This window comes from Stegodyphus dumicola, chromosome 7, assembly GCF_044657685.1.
Source record: "Stegodyphus dumicola isolate Sdum_Otavi_A_Nest chromosome 7, ASM4465768v1".
In the NCBI taxonomy this organism is placed as follows: Eukaryota; Metazoa; Arthropoda; class Arachnida; order Araneae; family Eresidae; genus Stegodyphus; species Stegodyphus dumicola.
The window spans coordinates 158,103,165-158,123,508 of NC_140774.1; the positions used below are offsets into that span (position 1 = coordinate 158,103,165).

Genomic DNA, 20,344 nt, shown 5'->3' on the forward strand with positions numbered 1-20,344 from the left:
TAGAAATAAAAAGACATTTTTATTGGCTACTGAAACTTTTACATAACCGATTTTAAAAAGTTACAGACGTGTAATTTAAAACCCAAAATACATCTTTATCTAGGTTAAAATAATTTCCTGAACATCAACAGCATGCTCATGAGAAACATAACATTTAGAAGTTTAACAGAAGGTATAAAATAACTGAATATGGCAAAAAAACTGGCGAGTTTGAAAACGCCTTCAAGGACACCTTCGTAAATGAACAACATCTAATTGTTGTTTTAATTAGGAATAAATGCAAATAAACCACCAGGTCGTGAATCGTTCGATTCTGACTCGTTCGAAGATTCTGATGTTTCACCTGCAAGTTCAGGAGCTTCAGTACTTAGAGCGAAAAAATTGGCTGCTACTGGGTTTCCAAGACCATATTTCTTTGCGAATTTCTTCGTATTAAATCGTAGTCTCTGAGAAGGATCCATTTCTTTTTTCACCTTAATTAAATCCTGTTGACAATACAAGAAGAAAGTGTATCTGTGATCGTCTGCGGAGAAAATAAAGAACAACAATTAGATGAGGAATTTTTGTCGTAAAGTTATTCATCAGTAGAAAAATTAAATTGCAACGAAACGAGCAATTTAATATATTTCTTAGATTAAAGTCAATAGTTATTGCGATCAATGGTTACTTATTATTCTTCAAGACTTTATGGATCTTACCCTACCACTGACAACGGGGCAGCTGATTCACTAGGGTTGTTAGCCTATTGGTCATGAAGCCCCGGTGAGACAATCAATTTAATTATTTTCAGAATGTCTTGGATTACAGGTACCAGGACTATCTTTGGTGAAGAGGCAAATAAACTAATGTGTTTCAATACTTTTCAAAGTTATGGGAAGTTATGGGAAGCATACCAAGTACTGGAGAAGAGAATGGCTTAACGATAAATAAAGGGTTGCGGTTGCAGGAGAAGAAAATATTTAGTTTCCACTTTTACTTAGCTGTCTTTGACAGGCGTGATCACTGTAAATATCAGGGCACAGTTTGACTAAATGGGTTCTTTTAAGGAATGATTTTTAAACAAGTTTTATCTCGCAAGACGTAAAAAGAAGGAAGATTATATATTTTGGAAAATTAATGTTATCTATAATTCTCAAATTAAGAGGGCATGGAAGTAATTAATTTATGTCTTTCGTTCTCAAAGGGTCATATACGCCCCAGGCATAACTTCTCTTATTTCAGTGGATTAAATAAGTTCCATGTTATATTTCTATTTTACATAATTATATTACATTGCTATTTCGACTAATTTTATTGTCATTATTGCATCTTATTACCTATACTTTCGCTGTTATGTGTGCGTAGTTCTCCAATTATTGCACTTTAGAAGAAAAAGAAGATTACTCCTCATATTTTTGTAAATATTTTTATTTATTACTACGACCGTTTTGTCAACTGAAATGAACAAAAAATATTATTGTAACAAATAAAAATACTTAGTATTACTAATAATTACTATTAATAATAAATAAATTACTAATAAGAATAAATAAAAAAGCTATTATGAACCTATGGGACACGTGTATTCTAGTGGATCTTGGGAACTCGTTATACAAACACATATACAGATCACGGTGGTATTTTTCAGCATGAGCAAGAGAAAGACTGAAATTGAGGTTTTAAATCTCAGTTTCGGAGATGTGGAATCACTTGCAGATGAATCAGTCGATTTTTGGACTCTTCGGTAGGTGGAACCAACAAATTGAAATCTTTTTCAAATAAAATATGAAATAATGGTTATTTTCATAATTTCTTAGTATGTATATATTTTGGGAAGATAATTCAAACAAAGTCTATCTTTACACTTTGGACGCCATGTTGTTTAAATATTGTCTTTTTCTCGTCTTTGGAAGAACAAATCCCGTTGTTTTTGTATTGCATATAAGAGCAAGATCATTGTTTTTTCATGAAAGTTTTAGGTCATCAAGCTAGATGAATAATTCACATGCATATTTTAATCATCGGGCACTTCATCTTCACTTACATCACACTCGTTATCATTTTTGAGCAATGAACTAAAATTCTCTTCTCCTGTTACTTTACTGGCCTAAAAATCATCTGCATCACTTCATGATTTTCAAGCATCCTGACAAAATAGTATTTCAACAACAAAGTGTGATGTGTCACCAAACACTGATCGCGAAGAAATGGATCGAAAAAGAGTATAATGGCTCTAAAAAATCATAATTAGCTTCTGAAGTTCCTTAATACGAGTAATATGAAGATTTGTGGGACACACTGAAAACATATTTGTTATCCATCCTACAATCTATACCTCACAGAATTCTTGGACTGTTTTCCTTGAGAAGGTTTTAAAGGATATCAGAATTTTCTGATGCAGGATATGGAAAACGAAATATTGCAAACGCTGTAATCACTGATTTTCCATTTGCTAGATGAACGTGATAACCACTTACACTATGACAGCAAATACTGGAGAAACTTTGTAATTCCTTTATATTCTCCCCCACTTAAGGGGCGAGAGGGGGAGAGAAACACGCAAGACACTCTCTTACAGATCCAGATGACACTTTAATTTCAGCGCTACTCTAGAGACCATTAATCTTTTTAACCCCCTTCCCCCCCAAGAAAAAAAAAAAAAAAAAAAAAAAAAAAAAAAAAAAAAAAAAAAAAAAAAAAAAAAAAAAAAAACCTCAATTTTGTCTTCACTGGGATTTGAACCATACATCTTTCATTTCTGGCTGGATGTGCAAACTACGCACACCAGGAAACAGCATAAAGGGTAATAAAATAAAAGTTTATAAAGTACAATAAGGTAAGATATTTTCTCCCTTCTTTCCGCATGCCTTCGTGGTGTAATTATAAGCATACTCGAAACGTATTCGAGAAGTCCAGCGTTCGAGTCCCGGCCAGAGCAATGCACATTTTTCACGTCTCCAGCATCAAAAACCTTGATCAATCCACAATGGCGCTAGAACTAAAAAGGTGGTGGACGATACTTCGTCTCCACTAAGATTTGGGGTACCCTTATCCCCAGTCGCCTTTTAAAAGAGGGAGTATATAAGGTATTTTCTTCCTCCTTTCGCATGCCTTCGTGGAATAACTGAAAACACATTTGATGAGTTTTCAAGTTGTCGAAGGTTCGAGTGAGTCCCGGCTAGGGCACTGCACATTTTTCACTTCTCCTGCTTTAAAATAATCTAATGATTCTAGAAGTTATTATAGGAAGCTAAGCTGTTCCATGACTCCTTATCCGCCTATGTATTATGAATTAAAAAAATTACTTACACTTTAAAACCCATAAGATGTTCGAATAGGTGACTGTTGCAAGAATTGGGATAACTTATTTATTTTAAAAGCAATTACTACCAACATTTTACAGCCGACTACATAATATAGCTGCTTTCTGAAATAGTAATCAGAAAGTTTGTGTTGCCACAAATATTTTTATAATTTAATCCGCTTTGTGACAACATTTTTCGTCATATTTCCAACTTGCACGCACAGTTTAAAACATTCTGTTTCATAATTTAATTCCATATTTAATATATAGCTTTTATAACATTTGGAAACTACTGTGAACCTGAAATTCTAAAAATTTCATGTTAAATTTTTATTTTATTTTGAGTTAAATTTATAAAATGTATTTTATTAACAAAATTTTTAATTTTTTCGTTGATAAAATTTTTAATATTAAAATATTCATCAGATTGTTAGTTCAGTTAGAAAATAGTGCCCATATAAAGAATTCCATCCAATTTCAAGTATGTGCCATTAGCCATTTTTAAAATATCATGCGCGCAAGATGGAAACATGGCAAAATATTTTGTCACAAAGAGGATTAAATTACAAAAATATTTGTGGCAACACAAACTTTCTGGTTACTATTTTCCAAAGCAGCTATATTATGTAGTCAGCTGTAAAAAGTTGGAAGTAATTGCCTTTAAAATAAATAAAATATCACAATTCTTGCAACAGTCACATATTCGAAGATCATAAGGGGTTTAAGGTGTACGAGTCCCCTTAAAAGTGGTGGATTATATGATTCAGTTTGCTGCATACGTATCGATGAAAGAATGCAACATTTATACTCGACATTCATGCATTTAGATTATAATTTTTTATGCACAAAGTTTTTGCTTATGTATTGAAAGATTTTGAGTGCTTCATTATTTTATCAAGTTTTTTATTTCATTTTATGAAGATTATGCGTATGAGGTGAATTTTAATACCGCTGATAGATGATAAGATCAGAAATTATGACATGAAAGAAAACTTCCGACTGGGACACAAATTTTTAAAACAATAATTATAAAATTCAAATTAAAACAAAATAATTATCATTACTGCTTGAATTTTAATGTATTTTCATAAATTAGTGGAAGATGTCTTTTGACGTCTAATCTACTACATCTAAAAAGTGTTCACTTAATTAGTAGCTTAACATGTCTGTGAAACAAATGAAGATTAACGTATTTCTTCACAGATAATACAACACTACTTTCAGTTAGCATTCACTTCATACAGATTTTCATTCCTTTGATTTGGACTGGCATTACACGTTTAGAAACCAACCGCGGTCGCACTTTATCTTTGAATAAACATATTTGTAAACCAAAGAATGAAGGAAACCATTGGAAATGCAATACAATAAAACTGAAATTACCTGCCAATCTTAGTACTACTATCTTGATGGATCGCGATGTCAGTCATGATGTCAAACCCCGGTAATTAATAGTGATGTCAGTCTCGATGCTACCATCTTGACAGATAATAGAAATCCCTTACACTGCCACCACCACTATACACTGTTATTTTAAAAAAGTTACTTCAAGGTCATATGAACCCTCTTCTTATTTGTGATCGTAACAGGGGCGTAGCTAGAGGGGAGAAAGGGGGCATCTGTCCCCGGGCGCAGAATCCAAGGGGCGCCAAACTGATGTTACGACATTTTAGAATTAAATGTTTTCCATTCTTGGCAAGCAGTAAGGGGTGCGAAATTTTCAGTTGTCCCTGGGCGCTGAAATCCCTAGCTACGACTCTGGATCGTAATGTTTATCGCCAATCACCGCACAGAAGGGATTAGAGGATTTTTCTTAGAAAATTAGAAGATTCGACAATCTTCGTCAGCAGTCGCTAAAGGTAGTCGAGTTTCCATTGTATATTGTTTGCAAAATCTACAATTTAAGACAGTGAAAATAACAAAGAACTTTTAACGAATCCAGGCTGTGTAAATTGCTTTGACCTTCTGCTTGTACATATAAATACATGGTAAAAATGAACGCGCTACAAGAACGATTCGTAATGATTTTTAAATGGATATATTCTAGAATAACGAGTATCACTTAATTAACATTGAATTTCGTTTGTATCTTCATCCCACGAATCGCTGAGTAACGCTCATATTTGTATTCATAGACAAAATGACAATTGTAACTCATCCCGAATAATTGTTCCTAGTTTTACCTTAATCTTATGAATGAGCTTGCTCAGAAATGTGAAAATATGTCATTTAAATATAAACACTGGGTTTTCGTGGCAGAAAGTATATTTTATGCTCTTTCTGCTAATTCCGTTATCCCCTCTGTGCACTGAAGACGACTAATATCACGATCATAAGGTTGTAAGGATCTTATTTTGCACTAATCAAATATTTTTATTTTAGAAATTTTCCTTTCCCTTCTGATTTCAATTTCTTACCAAAATTCAAATTTAAATGACGTATATGCTAAATCTCAATGAGTTCGGAAATACTATTTAACACGTTGAGCCCGGCGTCGGTTCCTGTGGACCGGCAGTGAACTTCCCGTGCGGCCGGCGTCGGTTGCTGGGGACCGGCAGTGAACTTTCCGTGTGGCCAGCGTCGGTTTCTGGGGGTCAGCACTGGAATTTTCGTTTGGCTGGCGGCGGTTCGCGGGACCGACTGTATTAAAGCTAAAAAATAAATGTAGTCTCAATGAAATGTGAATGAAATGATAGCTTTACACATATTACATTACGTAAATTTTTGGTAACATTTTGATACCAATCTGGATTAAGCCGATTTTGTTACCAGGATAACCGGCTTAACCGAAACCAGCCGGCAGTTGTTTACCGGCTGAACGGAAAGGACAGCAAATTCGTCGCCGGGTTCAACGTGTTAAGTAGCAGAACTGAAAAGTTGGTAGAAGAGGAGTTTGTTACGTGTAGAGCGGGTTACGTCGAGAACGAGTTATGCCATGAGCGAGATTTATGCCGCGTGTTTGCAAGTAGTTCTGTAGCTGAATATTTCTGTTAGCCACTTGTTTTAGATTATATTGATATTGAACTAGATCTGATTTAGATTAAAGTAGGAGCTAGGCATGCAGTTAAAATTTGCTTCATTCTGATTGTAAATATTATTTTCTGTTTAAGTTATTCAGCCACAAGTGGTGGTTAGTTTATGAGCATGTTTTGTTCAGTTTATTTAAAATTAAAAAAAAATTGTTATTACCTTCGTAGGCAGCCATCTATTTTTCAAGACATAGCTAGAATTCGCTGTCACGTCTTCAGTAAGATCTACATTTTATACAAAGAACAAGATTATACAAGGTGAGGGTTCATACGACCTTCAAGTTTCACTTGTAAAGTAGCAGAGTATAGTGGTGGTGGTGATAGCGTAAGAATTCTCTGTTATCTATCATAATGACAGTTCTGAGATTCGATGGTTAATTGAAGTTCCACTGTATTACATTTCCACTGATTTTCTTTATTATGTTTATGTACTAGCACATGTGTTTAGAAGTACACGATATAAAGTAGAATACTTCTAAATAAAAATTGTCTAATGCAGGGGTTCTCAACCGGTGGTACGCGTACCACTGATGGTCCGCGAAAGGAAAACAGGTGGTACGCAAAGAAGCAAAGTGTTAAGAGTTAAGCAAAGTGTTTTTAACTATTAAATTCAAAAATTAAAACCCCCAACATACTGATTGAGTTTTTTCTCTAGCACTCGAACTTTGTTCAAGAGTGGTGGTGATAGTAGTCTTTTGTAATGGTGGTACTAAAGATTTCCAATTTTTGTTTAGAGGATACGCGTAAGTCAAAAGGTTGAGAAGCGCTGGTCTAATGCATTTTTCGACTCGTTTTGTCAGCAATTTCGTATTAATTTTGGAAATAATCAAAGACAGAAAAACCTGAAAGTTTCAATGTCTTTACTTATCCCATTATTAATTCCACAATATAGCATTTTTATTTAAAGAAAACGGTTTTTAAACATTCAACTTTCTAGGTCTTTTTAAGGGAAGAAAAACTTACGATGTGGTATGGTGGGTAAGTAATAACTTGCACCCACAGTTCCAGCTTGTCCGTAGTAACCGTTAGCCATTATTCTTGCAGGAATGTTGTGAATAAGCCAGTGTGCAAATGTCGGATTTAGCCAGGAATCGGGATCTGCAATAAATGAAGAAACATAAGAGAATTTACATTTTCTAGTTACTGTATTGAGATAAATGTTTGGCATTTTCAATATGATCATCTGTACTGTTTTCGTTTTGATTGTAATCCAGAATAAGAGATTTGGCTTCTAAACTGGTAGATAGCTCGAAGGTTATATAAGTAACTACACAATACGGGAGAGAGTATTCGTTATGAACAAATTGTAAAGCCGTGTAAAAATTGAGGTTATTGCATTTCAGAGAAAGATATTTTTAGTGCAAATGGGCTTTGTCCTTGAAGGAATATTGTTTTCGTTTTGCTTTTTTGCGTCGGAATCTTATAAATGGCGTATCACTTTTCAAATCGTTGCCACCAAATACTATCGGCCTGTATTATATTTGAAGAAATTAAATAAGGGAGAATCTGCACAAATGTATGTATGTTTCTCGCATTGTGATAACCTAGAGCCATCCAATTTTGAATGACATATTCCTACTGCGAATATGGTCATCTGAAAGCCCAAATTCGAAATTTGTTTTATTATCGATTTCATATTTTTTAAAACTTTAACGAATTTTTGATTAACAAACTCAACGATTTAAAAGCAAGAAACAGCATCACTCTACTGGGGGGGGGGCTTTTTATCTCTAGCACACGGAACTGTGTATCGGAAATTCTAAAGATATGCTCATTTTAAAATTATTTTACTACATTGCTGTTGAACTCAATTTTATGGTTTACGTGCAAAGAACATGATATTTAATAAATAAAGGTAATACACAAAACGTTAAAAAATGCTCCTTTGGGCGTAATTTAAAATCTGAAACATTTCAGATTTTTTTGTTTAGTCTTGGTTGCATTTGTTAATATATTAAACTTAAAAGGCGTCTAGCTGAAAATATAAATAAAACAAATGTCCGTAAAACCACATCACGAGACTGCTCAAATGCGAATAAATACAAAAAATGTCTCTGATCCTGACAGAAAATCCACCGATTCAAAGATCCATTGCATCGGAACTAGGAATCTCTTATGGTCCTATGATTAAAATCAATCATAAAGATTTAAAGTTAAAAAAGATATTTAAATCTTTTTTTTTTTTACCAAATTATAGAGGAAAGAAAAACGAATTGTATAAAATTATATGAAAACAGCTAGTTGCTGATAAATGAAAATTTGTGGTAACAATCGATGAGGCATGTGTATATTTACGTGACTGTAAAATAAAAAAAAGTCAGTTTTCTGTTGTTCAAACTATCAGTATAAAATGGCCTGGTCAATGTACAGAAAAGTTCCCAAACGAATTCGTGATAGTTGCAGCTCTTTGTTAAATGGTAATTAAAAACTAAAAAAATCTAATTTTTATGTGGTAGAAGTTTTACTTTTACGCGCTCCAAAAAGATTTATCTTAAAATATTATTTAGGTATGAACTCACCAAATGCAGGTTAGGTATTACATATTATAATTAACTGAAACGATTATTATTTTTTTTCAATGACGGACACTTGCCTATAACGGCTAAGGCCAGAAGTAGTGGCCATTTTATTGCGGAGGCACCTAATAGGCGGTCACCGAGCCCTTAGGTATCGCAGTCAGGCTTTCCTAACTACTATACCGTTTGGGCGGCACGGAGATGATTATCTTCGTTTTTGTTCAGTAATTAATTTGGGCAGTTTAGAATTTAATGATTTTACGCTGACGAGATTACACAGATTTGATTTTTAATGACAGTTTGATTTTATAATTTTATTGTAAATGCAATGTAAGCTCATTTAAAAAACTCTGTTATTTTATTTTTGCCCGAGTTATATTTTTATTGTACGGTATGTTTCAGATAATTTATTTGATATCTAGCGATAATTATAGTACATCCGTTTATTTACCGACGTATGGAAGATTTTTTTATTATTTTAATAATGGATCACGAGCGATTAATTCAGTTTTGATTTAGCTGCTCAGTTTTAAAAAAATACTCTTAAATCGAAGCTCACATATGAAATTTCCTAACAAGTACTAAATAAGACTGGCCTTGAACAACAATTCTGATAATGTAATTGTGATCGCAACCAGTATTAAATAAGTAAGAGTAATTCGATATTACAGATGATTATCGAATTACTCTAATACTGTAAAACTATGATGTTTAAACTAAACATAAAAATAAATGTGTAAAACTAAAAGAAACTTGAATGTAATGTACTTAAATGTTAAAGTACTTAATGTTAAAGTACTTAATGTTAAAGTACTTAAATGTGTAAAACTAAAAGAAACATTTTACCGAATAAAAGTAAAGTAACATATGGACATTCTCCTTGGACATCAAATGTAACGACTGGCGGAGAAAGTGCAGATTCCAAAGCGATTTTATTACCGCATTCCACTTTTTCATGCTTGTCAAAAACTACCTGCAAAACCGAAACAGCAATGTTTCACATATTTTAATGCTAAAATTATTAAATAAATCGAAATAATGTTTTACATATATCAAGTTTCGTATTATCAAAATTTAATCAAAACCTTATTATTGCAGATGGTGTTTGAGGTCACAGCTCTAGGATAAAGTTTTTCAATCTCAACGCTATAGCCTACTAGTGGTATCAGAGGTGATCTAGGAGACATAATTTTCCTAATTTGTTTATTTTATGTTAAAAATAAGTTAATTTAGTGGCTAATTCAACATATTAATCCAAAAATTTAATATTTAGCTGCTAGTATATTTGAACTACGAAATGTAAGCATCAGAAATTTCTTACAGGTATAAAATAAGCACGACAAATTTGACTTTTTTCCTTTGCGTCAATATTATTAGTTATTGATGCTTGTTTTGATAAATATTTAGCACGTGAAGTGTGAAATTTTGTTAAAATTTAGTTAGTTTGTAGAGACATTAGGCATTTTGGAAGCAGTAGTGATTATTATTTATTATTATTCCGTCTGCTTCACCTCTCAGTGGGCACTACAGGTCAGTCATGTTATTCTGTTTCGTTGCACCGGCAACCTTTTTTGGTTGTTTATCTTTTCAACCTTATTATTGAAAAACAGATATAACATTAGTTATTACTTTTGAAAAATGAGCAACGCCTTCGCCGGAACTCAAACCACGAACTTCTCGAAAACTCGTCGAGCGTGCTGACCACTACACTACGAAGGCATGCTAATAAAGCGGGAGAAATATCTTGCAAGTTATCTGAAATTTAGTTTGAGATTTTTTTAAGAAAAACCTGACCGTCAACTGCTTTCAGATCTTACATACGGCCAGCCACCTGCTTTCAGGTCGCGCATGCGGCCCGCATGCATATGGAGTTTGAGATCACAGCTCTAGGATAAAGTTTCTCAATCTCAACGCTATGTCTACTAGTGGTATCAGAAGTGATCTAGGAGACATTGTTGATCTGGAGTTCAGTAAGAATATGTTTAGTAGTAAATCGGGTAATAACATGCTTAAATATTTTTCAACTAACATTTAGAAATTGAATGTATTATATAATCATTACAGTCTCAAATTTTTGCAAAAATTATACATCAAATCATCACTTTTCATACATGTTGGTGCAAATTATGTGAATGTAAGATTCATTATTTATACGAAAAAAGCATTCAAACTATCAATCTAAAATACTAAAAGCATGACCATGAGTTTCAAATTTATGTTCGTGTGTGATGTCCACTACGCAAGTATGACACTGTTTCGATATTTGCTAATGCCTGTGCTGAGGCAGGAACCTGTGGATGTTTTGTTAAATAATTATAATTATAATGTTATTAATTATTATAATGTTAATTTATTAATTTAAGTAAGTAATTTATATTTCCTTAGTAATTAATTTATATTTCCGAATTGCATGAAAATGCTTTAATTAACGATACGATGCAGTGTACCAGTGTAACAAACGTTTGAAAATTTGAATACTGAATTAATCAATGTGTGCAGATCACATTTAGAGCAAACCTAAAAATCATTTTTGAAAGGATGGGGTACTTCGAAGAGGATGCAGAGCAGAAAAACTTAAGAATGCGGAATTAAAAGAATTAAAAGAGGTTTCGGAAACTGTGCTCTAAAATATTAAAAAAAAAAATCATCATCCCCTATAGAGAGTTATGGGTACAGACGTAAAAAAAATGTTTTAGCTCCAAGAAGTCTTTTTTTTTTTTTTTTTTGATAAAATTTTATCTTTACCCATTATATAAAGTGGCTTTCAATAAGAATGACATGATTTTAAAATGAAATAAAATTGATTTTATTTCAAATACAATCAAATATTTTAGATTATTTCGAAATACAATTTGTGGCATCATATTTTGAATAAAACATCATTTATGTGACCAGCTCAACTTAGTGGACACAAACGAATTCGATGAATGCAGTTTTCGATGACAATATGCAATATTTTGGGTCCAGTGACGCGAATGCAGTTGTTGAGTATCTTATGTTAATTGATCAGTTACTATGATTTCGGTCTGTACTATAATTTCTGCTTTTCGTACTTCTCACCAGAATGCAAATTATTTATATGAGTATTTAACCTGATGTTTTTGGATCTAGAGAAAGTTTCTGGCATTTCGCATTACGTGGTTAGTATCACGCCCTAGTCATCTCTAACAGTTGTAATTACTCGGCTCTGAGGTCTTCTGCTGGTACTTTACATACTCTCTGATACTTTAAATCTAACACCCTGGTAATTTTATTGAGCCAGCTTCTAACTTAGTAATTAATTGTGTAGTCATAGATTGCTGCTCAGCGTTTCAATTTATTGACTGTTCTTAGTTTAATTTGCATGAATGAGTTGAATGAGTTCTTTGGATCTCTGCATTGTTCCTATTCACGGAAACGTTTGGCCTGACTTCAATTGCCGGTTTGGCATCGCCTTATTGATCGAGTAAAGGACGAAACACCTTCGTATTTATTTCTTAATTATTGTTCATTGAACGGGAGTTGGTTTGTTCTCCTTGAAAAGTCAACTAATTTCCGATCAATGACAGTGATTACTTGCCTTTAATTTAATTCTTGCTTTTAATTTATTCCCTTTACAATTCTTATTCATAATTTTATTCCAGTCCCCGTTAAACATTTTTAACAATTTACATTCAAGTTACTTAAAAACATCTTTCGAAATAGAACTTACTAAGTGTGGATTCATTATAATTAATCTTAGGAGATAATATAATTCTACTATAATTATTCTTAGGAGATAATATAATCAATATTATTTAGTAAATAAATTATTATTAACTTACTTTGCAGCAATTCCGCAAATAGTAGAAAATAGCTTAATTTTGCACTAAATGAATTTAAGATCATACAACATTATATATATATATATATATATATATACATATATATATATATATATATATATATATATGTATATATATATATATATATATATATATATATATATATATACATATATATATATATAATTTATTTACTAAAATATTGATTGTATTATCTCCTAAGATTAATTATAGTAGTATGATCTGAATAGAGTAAATCTATACTTAGCAAGTTATATTTCGAAAGATGTTTTTAAATAACTTGAACGGAAATTGTTAAAAATGTTTAACGGGGACTGTAATTAAATCAGGAATAACAATTGTAAAAGGAATAAATTAAAAGCAAGAATTAAATTAAATGCAAGTAATCACTGTCATTGATCGGAAATTAGTTGACTTTTCAAGGGGAACAAACCAACTCCCGTTCAATAAACAATAATTAAGAAATAAATACGAAGGTGTTTCGTCCTTTACTTGAGCAATAAAGATGATGCCAAACCGGCAATTCAAGTCAGGCCAAACATTTCCTTGAATAGAAGGGATTAAGAACCAATGTAGAGATCCAAAGAACTCATTCCGATTAAGTATTTTAGCTAATTCAATTTTGAGTGAAAAGCAATTTCTGCAGTAAATGTGATATCGCTCGAGTAAGCATTCCCCGACACCCTCGTGTTTATGCATTTGAGTTCGATATTATTTGTAAAAATTAAACATTGGAAATTGTCATTATGAAATATAATTCATAGTTTAAATAAACAGTAGAAAATTACAAAATATAAGAAAATAATGCAATCTTTGTAAAAACAAATAAAAGATAAAAATGTATATAATAAGAAAAGGGAATGTACATTAAGATATAAAGGCCAGAAAAAGCATTAATTAACTTACGTTCTTCTAGTTGGGAGTGGGCAAAGTGTTTTCTTCGCGTCTGACTCAGAAGGGTTGTTTTCAGAAAATTCTTTAGCGGCAGCTGGGGCTTTGAATTATATCAGTCGGTAAGACTTGTGTGAAGTAATTTATGGTGAGGGAAGGACTAGGAATTTTTGAGGGACGTATGCTGTGGAGCTCTTATTTGTTACTACTATAATTAATCTTAGGAGATAATATAATCAATATTATTTAGTGAATAAATTATTATTAACTTACTTTGCAGCAATTGCGCAAGTAGTAGTGTTGGTTGTGCATTAGCACTGAAGGCGTAATGAGTACATTTCCTCAAGCACAGAATTAAAGAATCATAAGTCAAAAGATTAACTACGAAATCTTTATTTTAATAAAATAGGATAATTCTACTTAACTTAAGCATAACAATAAAGTAATAATCTTCACAGACATTAAAATTGAAGTATTCAAAAGAATAACTTACAGAGAATCATCATCAGTACTAAATATCACCAGGCTTACCTATATTATGCAATAAGAAAAATAAACAGGAATATACTTTGCCATCGTACCTGAAAGAGAAGAAAATACTACTGGATTAGACCTTTGGCCAGGTACAAGTAGCTAGGGTGAAAATCAAATATTCTGCATTGCACACGAGCTTTACTTTCTCTCGCCAATATATACCTTGGCGCACGTTCGTTTCGTATGCCTTTCGAGTTTCATTATGCAAAATACCTAAATTTATGCTAACAAGTAGCATAACTTAATTTCGCACTAAATGAATTTAAGATCATACAACATTATATATATATATATGTAAGATAAAAATATATGAATCAAAATTATAGATTAAACTATAATTAAACATTAATTCTTCCTCTCTATTCTAAAATCGTAATAACTTCTTTGCATTGCGTCATTTCTAGATCACTCTATGATCGGCGCAGCTCTGATGACGTAATCATTGGGAACTGAAACTGTCCTTGTAAACCAAAACTTTTCTCTTCGCGTGCCTCCATCTTGCATAACTACGCACTTCAGCTTTTGCTCTCTACTGTGCTAAGATGTAATTTCGCTGGCTTGCTTTCTATCCCAGCAATATCAAAAATGTAAATCTTCTGTGGAAAGGCACGACTAACGTGCAAAGTGATTGTGGCCACAAATATCAATTGCAAATAAAAGTGGAATTAAAACTGCCTCGACTGCCAAGTTCTTTAGATGTTACCAAGTTAGCAACCTACCAATCAAAATCTTCTTCAGTATGGGTCTAATCACGCATCTACAGTGTTCGGTTTTTCCTTTGCTCTTATTATGACATATATATATATATATATATATATATATATATATATATATATATGTAAGATAAAAATATATGAATCAAAATTATAGATTAAACTATAAACATTAATTCTTCCTCTCTATTCTAAAATCGTAATAACTTCTTTCTTTATTTACATTATGATAATCATCAGATCTCTTTTGAGCTATTTTTCTGGCTTCTTCTATTGACGGATACAATTCTTGATTTTGAATTAAGGAATCATAAGGTAATTTTCCATACATTAAATATGATGGAAGGAATTTTGTTACAGAATGAGGGGTATTATTATACTCTTCAGTTACTTGGGGTGATAATTTTGTCCATGCTATATTACCGTGATAAGAATTTATTTTATATTTTAATCTAGTTAAAATAGTTTGATTAACACGTTCAGTTTTACCATTAGTTTGGGGTCTACTTGCAGTAGTTAGCAATTGTTTTACATTATGATTCCTTAAAAAGTGCTTAAATTTTGAAGATGTAAAAGCAGCGTTCCTATCACTTAAAATCTTTTTAGGGACCTGAATTTGGAAAATTTGTTTTAAGCAATAAGTATCTGTCTAGGAGAACTTATGACTCAGCATTTATATGAATGGTTATGTAACAGAGTAGCTTCTAGAAAAATGTAGAAAACTTATGACGCAGCATTTATATGAGGAGGTTATGTAATAGGCGTGAATGTTCTAGCAGGTACTGGGTTAGGGGACGATCCTGAATTGCAGAAAATTAATTAAAGGTTGCTGGTTCGCAAAGAGCAAAGCCATCGTATTTTTTTTTTTTACATCTCCCCCCCCCCCGTCAAAAAGAGAGGCCGGGGTGAGAAAAGCATTAGTACAGGAGTGAAGCAAAAGGATGAGAAAAGACATGAAAACATCCAGAACATAGCGTACAAGCTTTAACTATGGCCTATCATAGTTCATGACTTTCTCATATAAAATTTTGACTTTATAGCATATGAAATTTTGAACATTAAAACAATGAGTTATAAATAAATATACAATATATGACTAATTTTAAGACTATAACATAATAAATACGGAATACTGATAAATAAATAAGTTATAATTACAAAAGTCCTCAATTTTGTTAAAAATGTCCTTTTTTTTTTTTTTTTTTTTTTTTTTTTTGAAAGTCCTTTTCATAAAAAGAGTTAGAATAGAATGAAAATATCTGGTAAAATCTCTAAATGCCAGATAGTCCACAAATATGATGTATGTTGATAGTTCACAAATATGATGCATTTTTTCCTCTCATCGTAAAGATTGACATGTTTTACACTTCAATACAAAATATTATACTTATTCAAAAAACAATTCAATATAAATAATACAATTATTAGAACATGAACACTTTGACTTTAAAACTATGGCATGTCCTCGCCAACAGATCAGCGTGATTACTTGCTGATGGTTGGGGGGTGCTAGGTACAAATATCGAAAAACCTCCGTTGCCTAATAGAAGGTAACTGGTTTTTGGCATTGTACATTACCTCAAAGTGGTGTTAGAAAAATAAAAGATCATATAAAATCAAAATTATAATACGGATAACTTGTATAATCAAGTTAAAGTCTTTTTTATAATGTTGTAAATTAGAAACAAATATTATCCTACAATTAGAAGAAAATTTTTGCTACAAAATAATTCAAATTATGTGAAAGATATAAAAGGTCAAGATCGGGAGAATAATTTGTCATAGTCGGGAAAATAACTTGTCATAGTTAGGGTTTAAGTCTATATCAGGTATTAAAGGTCATAATCAGGAAAATGTTTAAAAGAGAATTTAAAAAAAAAATAATTTTAATTTTGAACAGAGATAGGAATTCTACTATTTCGGACAGTTAACTTAAACTCACTTGCTGGATTAAAAGGTCTTAATCTAGTTGAATGAACAATTTCTGATTTCTTTTTAGTTAAAGGATTAGGTTTATCTATTTCATAAGTAACTTCAGAATATTGTTTTAAAATTTTATAAGGTCCTGAGAATGGAGGAGATAATTTACGTGTATTAGGGTAATGAAATTCTTCATACATTACTAAATCACCAATTTTAAAATTACTAGGTTTAAAATGAATATCATATCTTTCTTAAGTAAATTAGTTAATGGGGCTCTAATTTTAGCATAATTTTATTTAATTGTCATAATAAGAGCAAAGGGAAAAAAACGGAACACTGTAGATGCGTGCTTAGATCCATATTGAAGAAGAATTTAGATTGCGTAGTATTTAAAGAACTTGGCAGTCGAGGCAGCTTTAATTCCTTTTTTATTTCCAATTGATATTTGTGGCCACAATCACTTGGCACTCTAGTCGTGCCTTTCCACAGAAGATTTACATTTTTGATATTGTTGAGATAGAAAGCAAGCCAGCGAAATTACATCTTAGCACAGCAGAGAGCAAAAGCTGAAGTGCGTAGTTATGCAAGATGGAAGCACGCGAAGAGAAAAGTTTTGGTTTACAAGGACAGTTTCAGTTCCCAATGGTAACGTCATCAGAGCTGCGCCGATCATAGAGTGATCTAGAAATGACGCAATGCAAAGAAGTTATTACGATTTTAGAATAGAGAGGAAGAATTAATGTTTATAGTTTAATCTATAATTTTGATTCATATATTTTTATCTTACATATATATATACAGAAAGAGAGAAGATTGTCAAAAATTGTCCTAGTTTAATCATGTGATTTCGTAGCTATCCACAAAACAAGTTTTGCAGATATTCCTGTAAATCATATTTTCTCAATTTTTCTTTTTTGGGGGGGCTTCCCGCCTCTTTCCGAGGTTCCTGAGAGTTTGTTTGTGTCTTCTGCTCTTGTAAAAATGAACTGTCAAACATATATTGAATGTATTCTGTAGGCAGTCATTGAAAGTGCTTAAAATTTTTGGCTACTTGTTGCATTTGCATTTCAGCAAATTATTAACTAAAATTCATCTCGCAACACGGAAACACAGTGGTAACCGTTAAAGAATTATTAAACCATTTGTAACAATGAATCAAAAAGAAGAATCACATATTTTTGCCATGGCATGTGCATTGGCATAAAAGTGAAAGAACATGCTACTTAAGCGCGCAAGTATGAACTTATAGGCATATTTTAAAGTAATAGGCTTATGATCTTTAACTTTGTTCCTTTAGGAAACTGAATCTACGTGAAACCTGAAATAACAGGTGTGAAAGATCGACTGAAATAATTTGGTACTATTCTTGTGATGCGTGAATGTAACATTTGTATAATCAAAGGGATGAAAATGCTTGTTTCAGCAACCAAAGTTTCGGCAACCAAAGTATTCAGCAACCAAATTTTCTCAACGTATTTTTATATCCCACTTACTTTACTGCCCCGCAGAGGAATAACGTCTTCCCTAGATCATCTCTGCTTTAGTAGTGGGCGGTAATGCCAACTTTGTAAAACTATGATGTGAATAAACATCTCACCTGGAGGTCAGTTGAAGCAACTTTCTTTGCTAAATCTGGAATAATAGCCATCTTCTTGAGCTCCGTCTCACATTTTGGACTTCCAAGCGCTCCAGATAAAAAAATTAATCCGAAGAAGCAGTTTCCTACTATGAAATGCATTTTAGATATTTTGCGAAATCTCGATTGTCTCATGGGAATGGATTAACGAGATTCTTTATATAGGAATACTTGAATATTAAGAATGTATTTATTTATTTACTCACATTGATATGAGACAGAAAATAAGACGTACTAGAAAGTTCATAAGTAAAGAAGATTTAAAAAAATATTGTAACAATGAAAGAAGCAGCAGATGGCTTACCAAGTAGCAGCTGGTTTTTACAATAACAGTACACTACTGGAATTCAAATTTTGTTATATTGTTTACTTTTTGCAGTTATGTCTACACAGCTGTTCATTGGTAATTTATTGATCGAATTCAGGTATTATAAACTGATTCAATGAAGTCACAAATGGGCTGCAAGTGCTGTTTAAATTTGTCAAACAAGAAGCTATTTTATAATTAATATGTGGACGTAATAACGTAAATAATACAAACAGCGTAGTATGTGGAACAAATAACCTGCAGCAATATAAACATATGAACGTAAAGGTTGGATGTAATTTATTGTTACTTTAAGTGAAAAAAGTTATATATTGGTTTTCGGTTTCTTACGTTATATTTTCAGTAGTAAATTCTGAAACTTATTGAATTCTTCTTCTTCAATGGCCAGACAGCCCAGGATGGGCCCTTGCTTTCCTCAGAATCGAATTCCAAGCTCTTCTATCCCTGGCAATAGACATCCAGTTGGTTATTTTTAATATTCTTATGTCTTTTTCCAAACAGTCGAGTCACCTAAGTTTAGGTATTCCTCTTTTTCGTGTTCTGGCCGAGAAGATGATTTTAGTTATTCGATTTTCATTCATTCTGCACAGGTGTCCTGCCCATTTAATTCTCTGAATCCTTATATATATTACTATATCTATTTCTTTAAAGGATTTATAGAGTTCAGAGTTAGTTCTTCTTCTCCAGATATTGTTACATTTTATGCCACCAAAAATACTTCTCAAAAGTTTTCTTTCAAAGACAGAAATAATACTTTTAGCTTTTCCTGTCACTGCCCAGGTATCAGCAGAGTATGTAAGAATGTGTCTGATTAAAGCTTTTGTAAATTAAAACCTTCGTTTTTCTGCTAATGAAGTTAGACTTCAAGTATTTTTTGAGAGCGAAAAAACATGGGTTAGCATCTGTGACTCTACTACGGATTTCGGGCATTAAACTTATTGAATTCTAGCCTATGCAAATTTATCTCGGTAATAATAAGATCCTCACAACACTTCAGAGCAAAACGCGAGACAAGCGTACGTAAGGTTAACTGAAAACTAGATATTTTATATTTGGTTACCTATAATGGTAGTACCTGTAATACCAATATATTGGAGTATGGAAGAGCACAGTAGGGCTGTTTGCTTAAGAAGAAAGACGCTTTTATGAAGACTTTATAAGAAAAACATACTCATATTCATATTTACGCATAGAAAACTATCATGCAACTATTCTTCACGTCGGATATGAACCCGGCTCAAAATACCAGTGTTCAGCTGTCTTATCATTTAGTCAGTGGTAAAACCTCAGAAAATGAAGTAGGATATTATCATCTTAGTTCTCAAATTTGTATGCTTCTACAATGTGTCTGAGAATAATGATGATTTAACCTCACACTTCTTATGAAGATAAATTTTTCTATCAATTTAAATTTTTCTATTTCTGAGGAATTTTTAATAGGTTCGATTTATATTTTGAAAACAAACGTTGCTAAACAGGGTGAACTATAAAATCAACGAAGAATATATCCCGCTAATTATTGCATAGCTTCATGAGGAATATTTGATAGAAGATTATTCCAAAGCAGGGGCTCCCAACGGATTTGATACTGACCCCTAAGGGTTGATGAAGACGTAAAGGGGTTAATGCTGATCAAAAGTTCGATTAGGGATCAATAGCCCGACTAG

At 32.2% G+C, this 20,344-nt stretch overlaps 1 protein-coding gene across 1 annotated transcript; it reads right to left on the reverse strand.

The window, feature by feature from the left end:
* Nucleotides 1-18,494, reverse strand: LOC118186425 (protein D3-like). The gene is made up of 4 exons (XM_035356512.2): nucleotides 18,311-18,494; nucleotides 9,675-9,801; nucleotides 7,276-7,410; nucleotides 1-523 (listed from the first exon to the last, which is right to left on the reverse strand). The coding sequence occupies exons 1-4, from the start codon at nucleotides 18,482-18,484 to the stop codon at nucleotides 264-266; spliced, it is 696 nt and encodes a 231-aa protein (XP_035212403.1). The 5' UTR covers nucleotides 18,485-18,494; the 3' UTR covers nucleotides 1-263.
* Between the last annotated feature and the right edge of the window lie 1,850 nt (nucleotides 18,495-20,344).

What these genes read in the sequence shown, in the direction of transcription:
- LOC118186425 (XM_035356512.2), bottom strand. Translation starts at nt 18,484, where the DNA reads ATGAGACAATCGAGATTTCGCAAAATATCTAAAATGCATTTCATAGTA. An exon ending in TTGCTTCAACTGACCTCCAG is followed by an intron (nt 9,802 to 18,310) that starts GTGAGATGTTTA and finishes TCGGTTTTGCAG; the next exon opens with GTAGTTTTTGACAAGCATGA. An exon ending in TGTTACTTTACTTTTATTCG is followed by an intron (nt 7,411 to 9,674) that starts GTAAAATGTTTC and finishes CATTTATTGCAG; the next exon opens with ATCCCGATTCCTGGCTAAAT.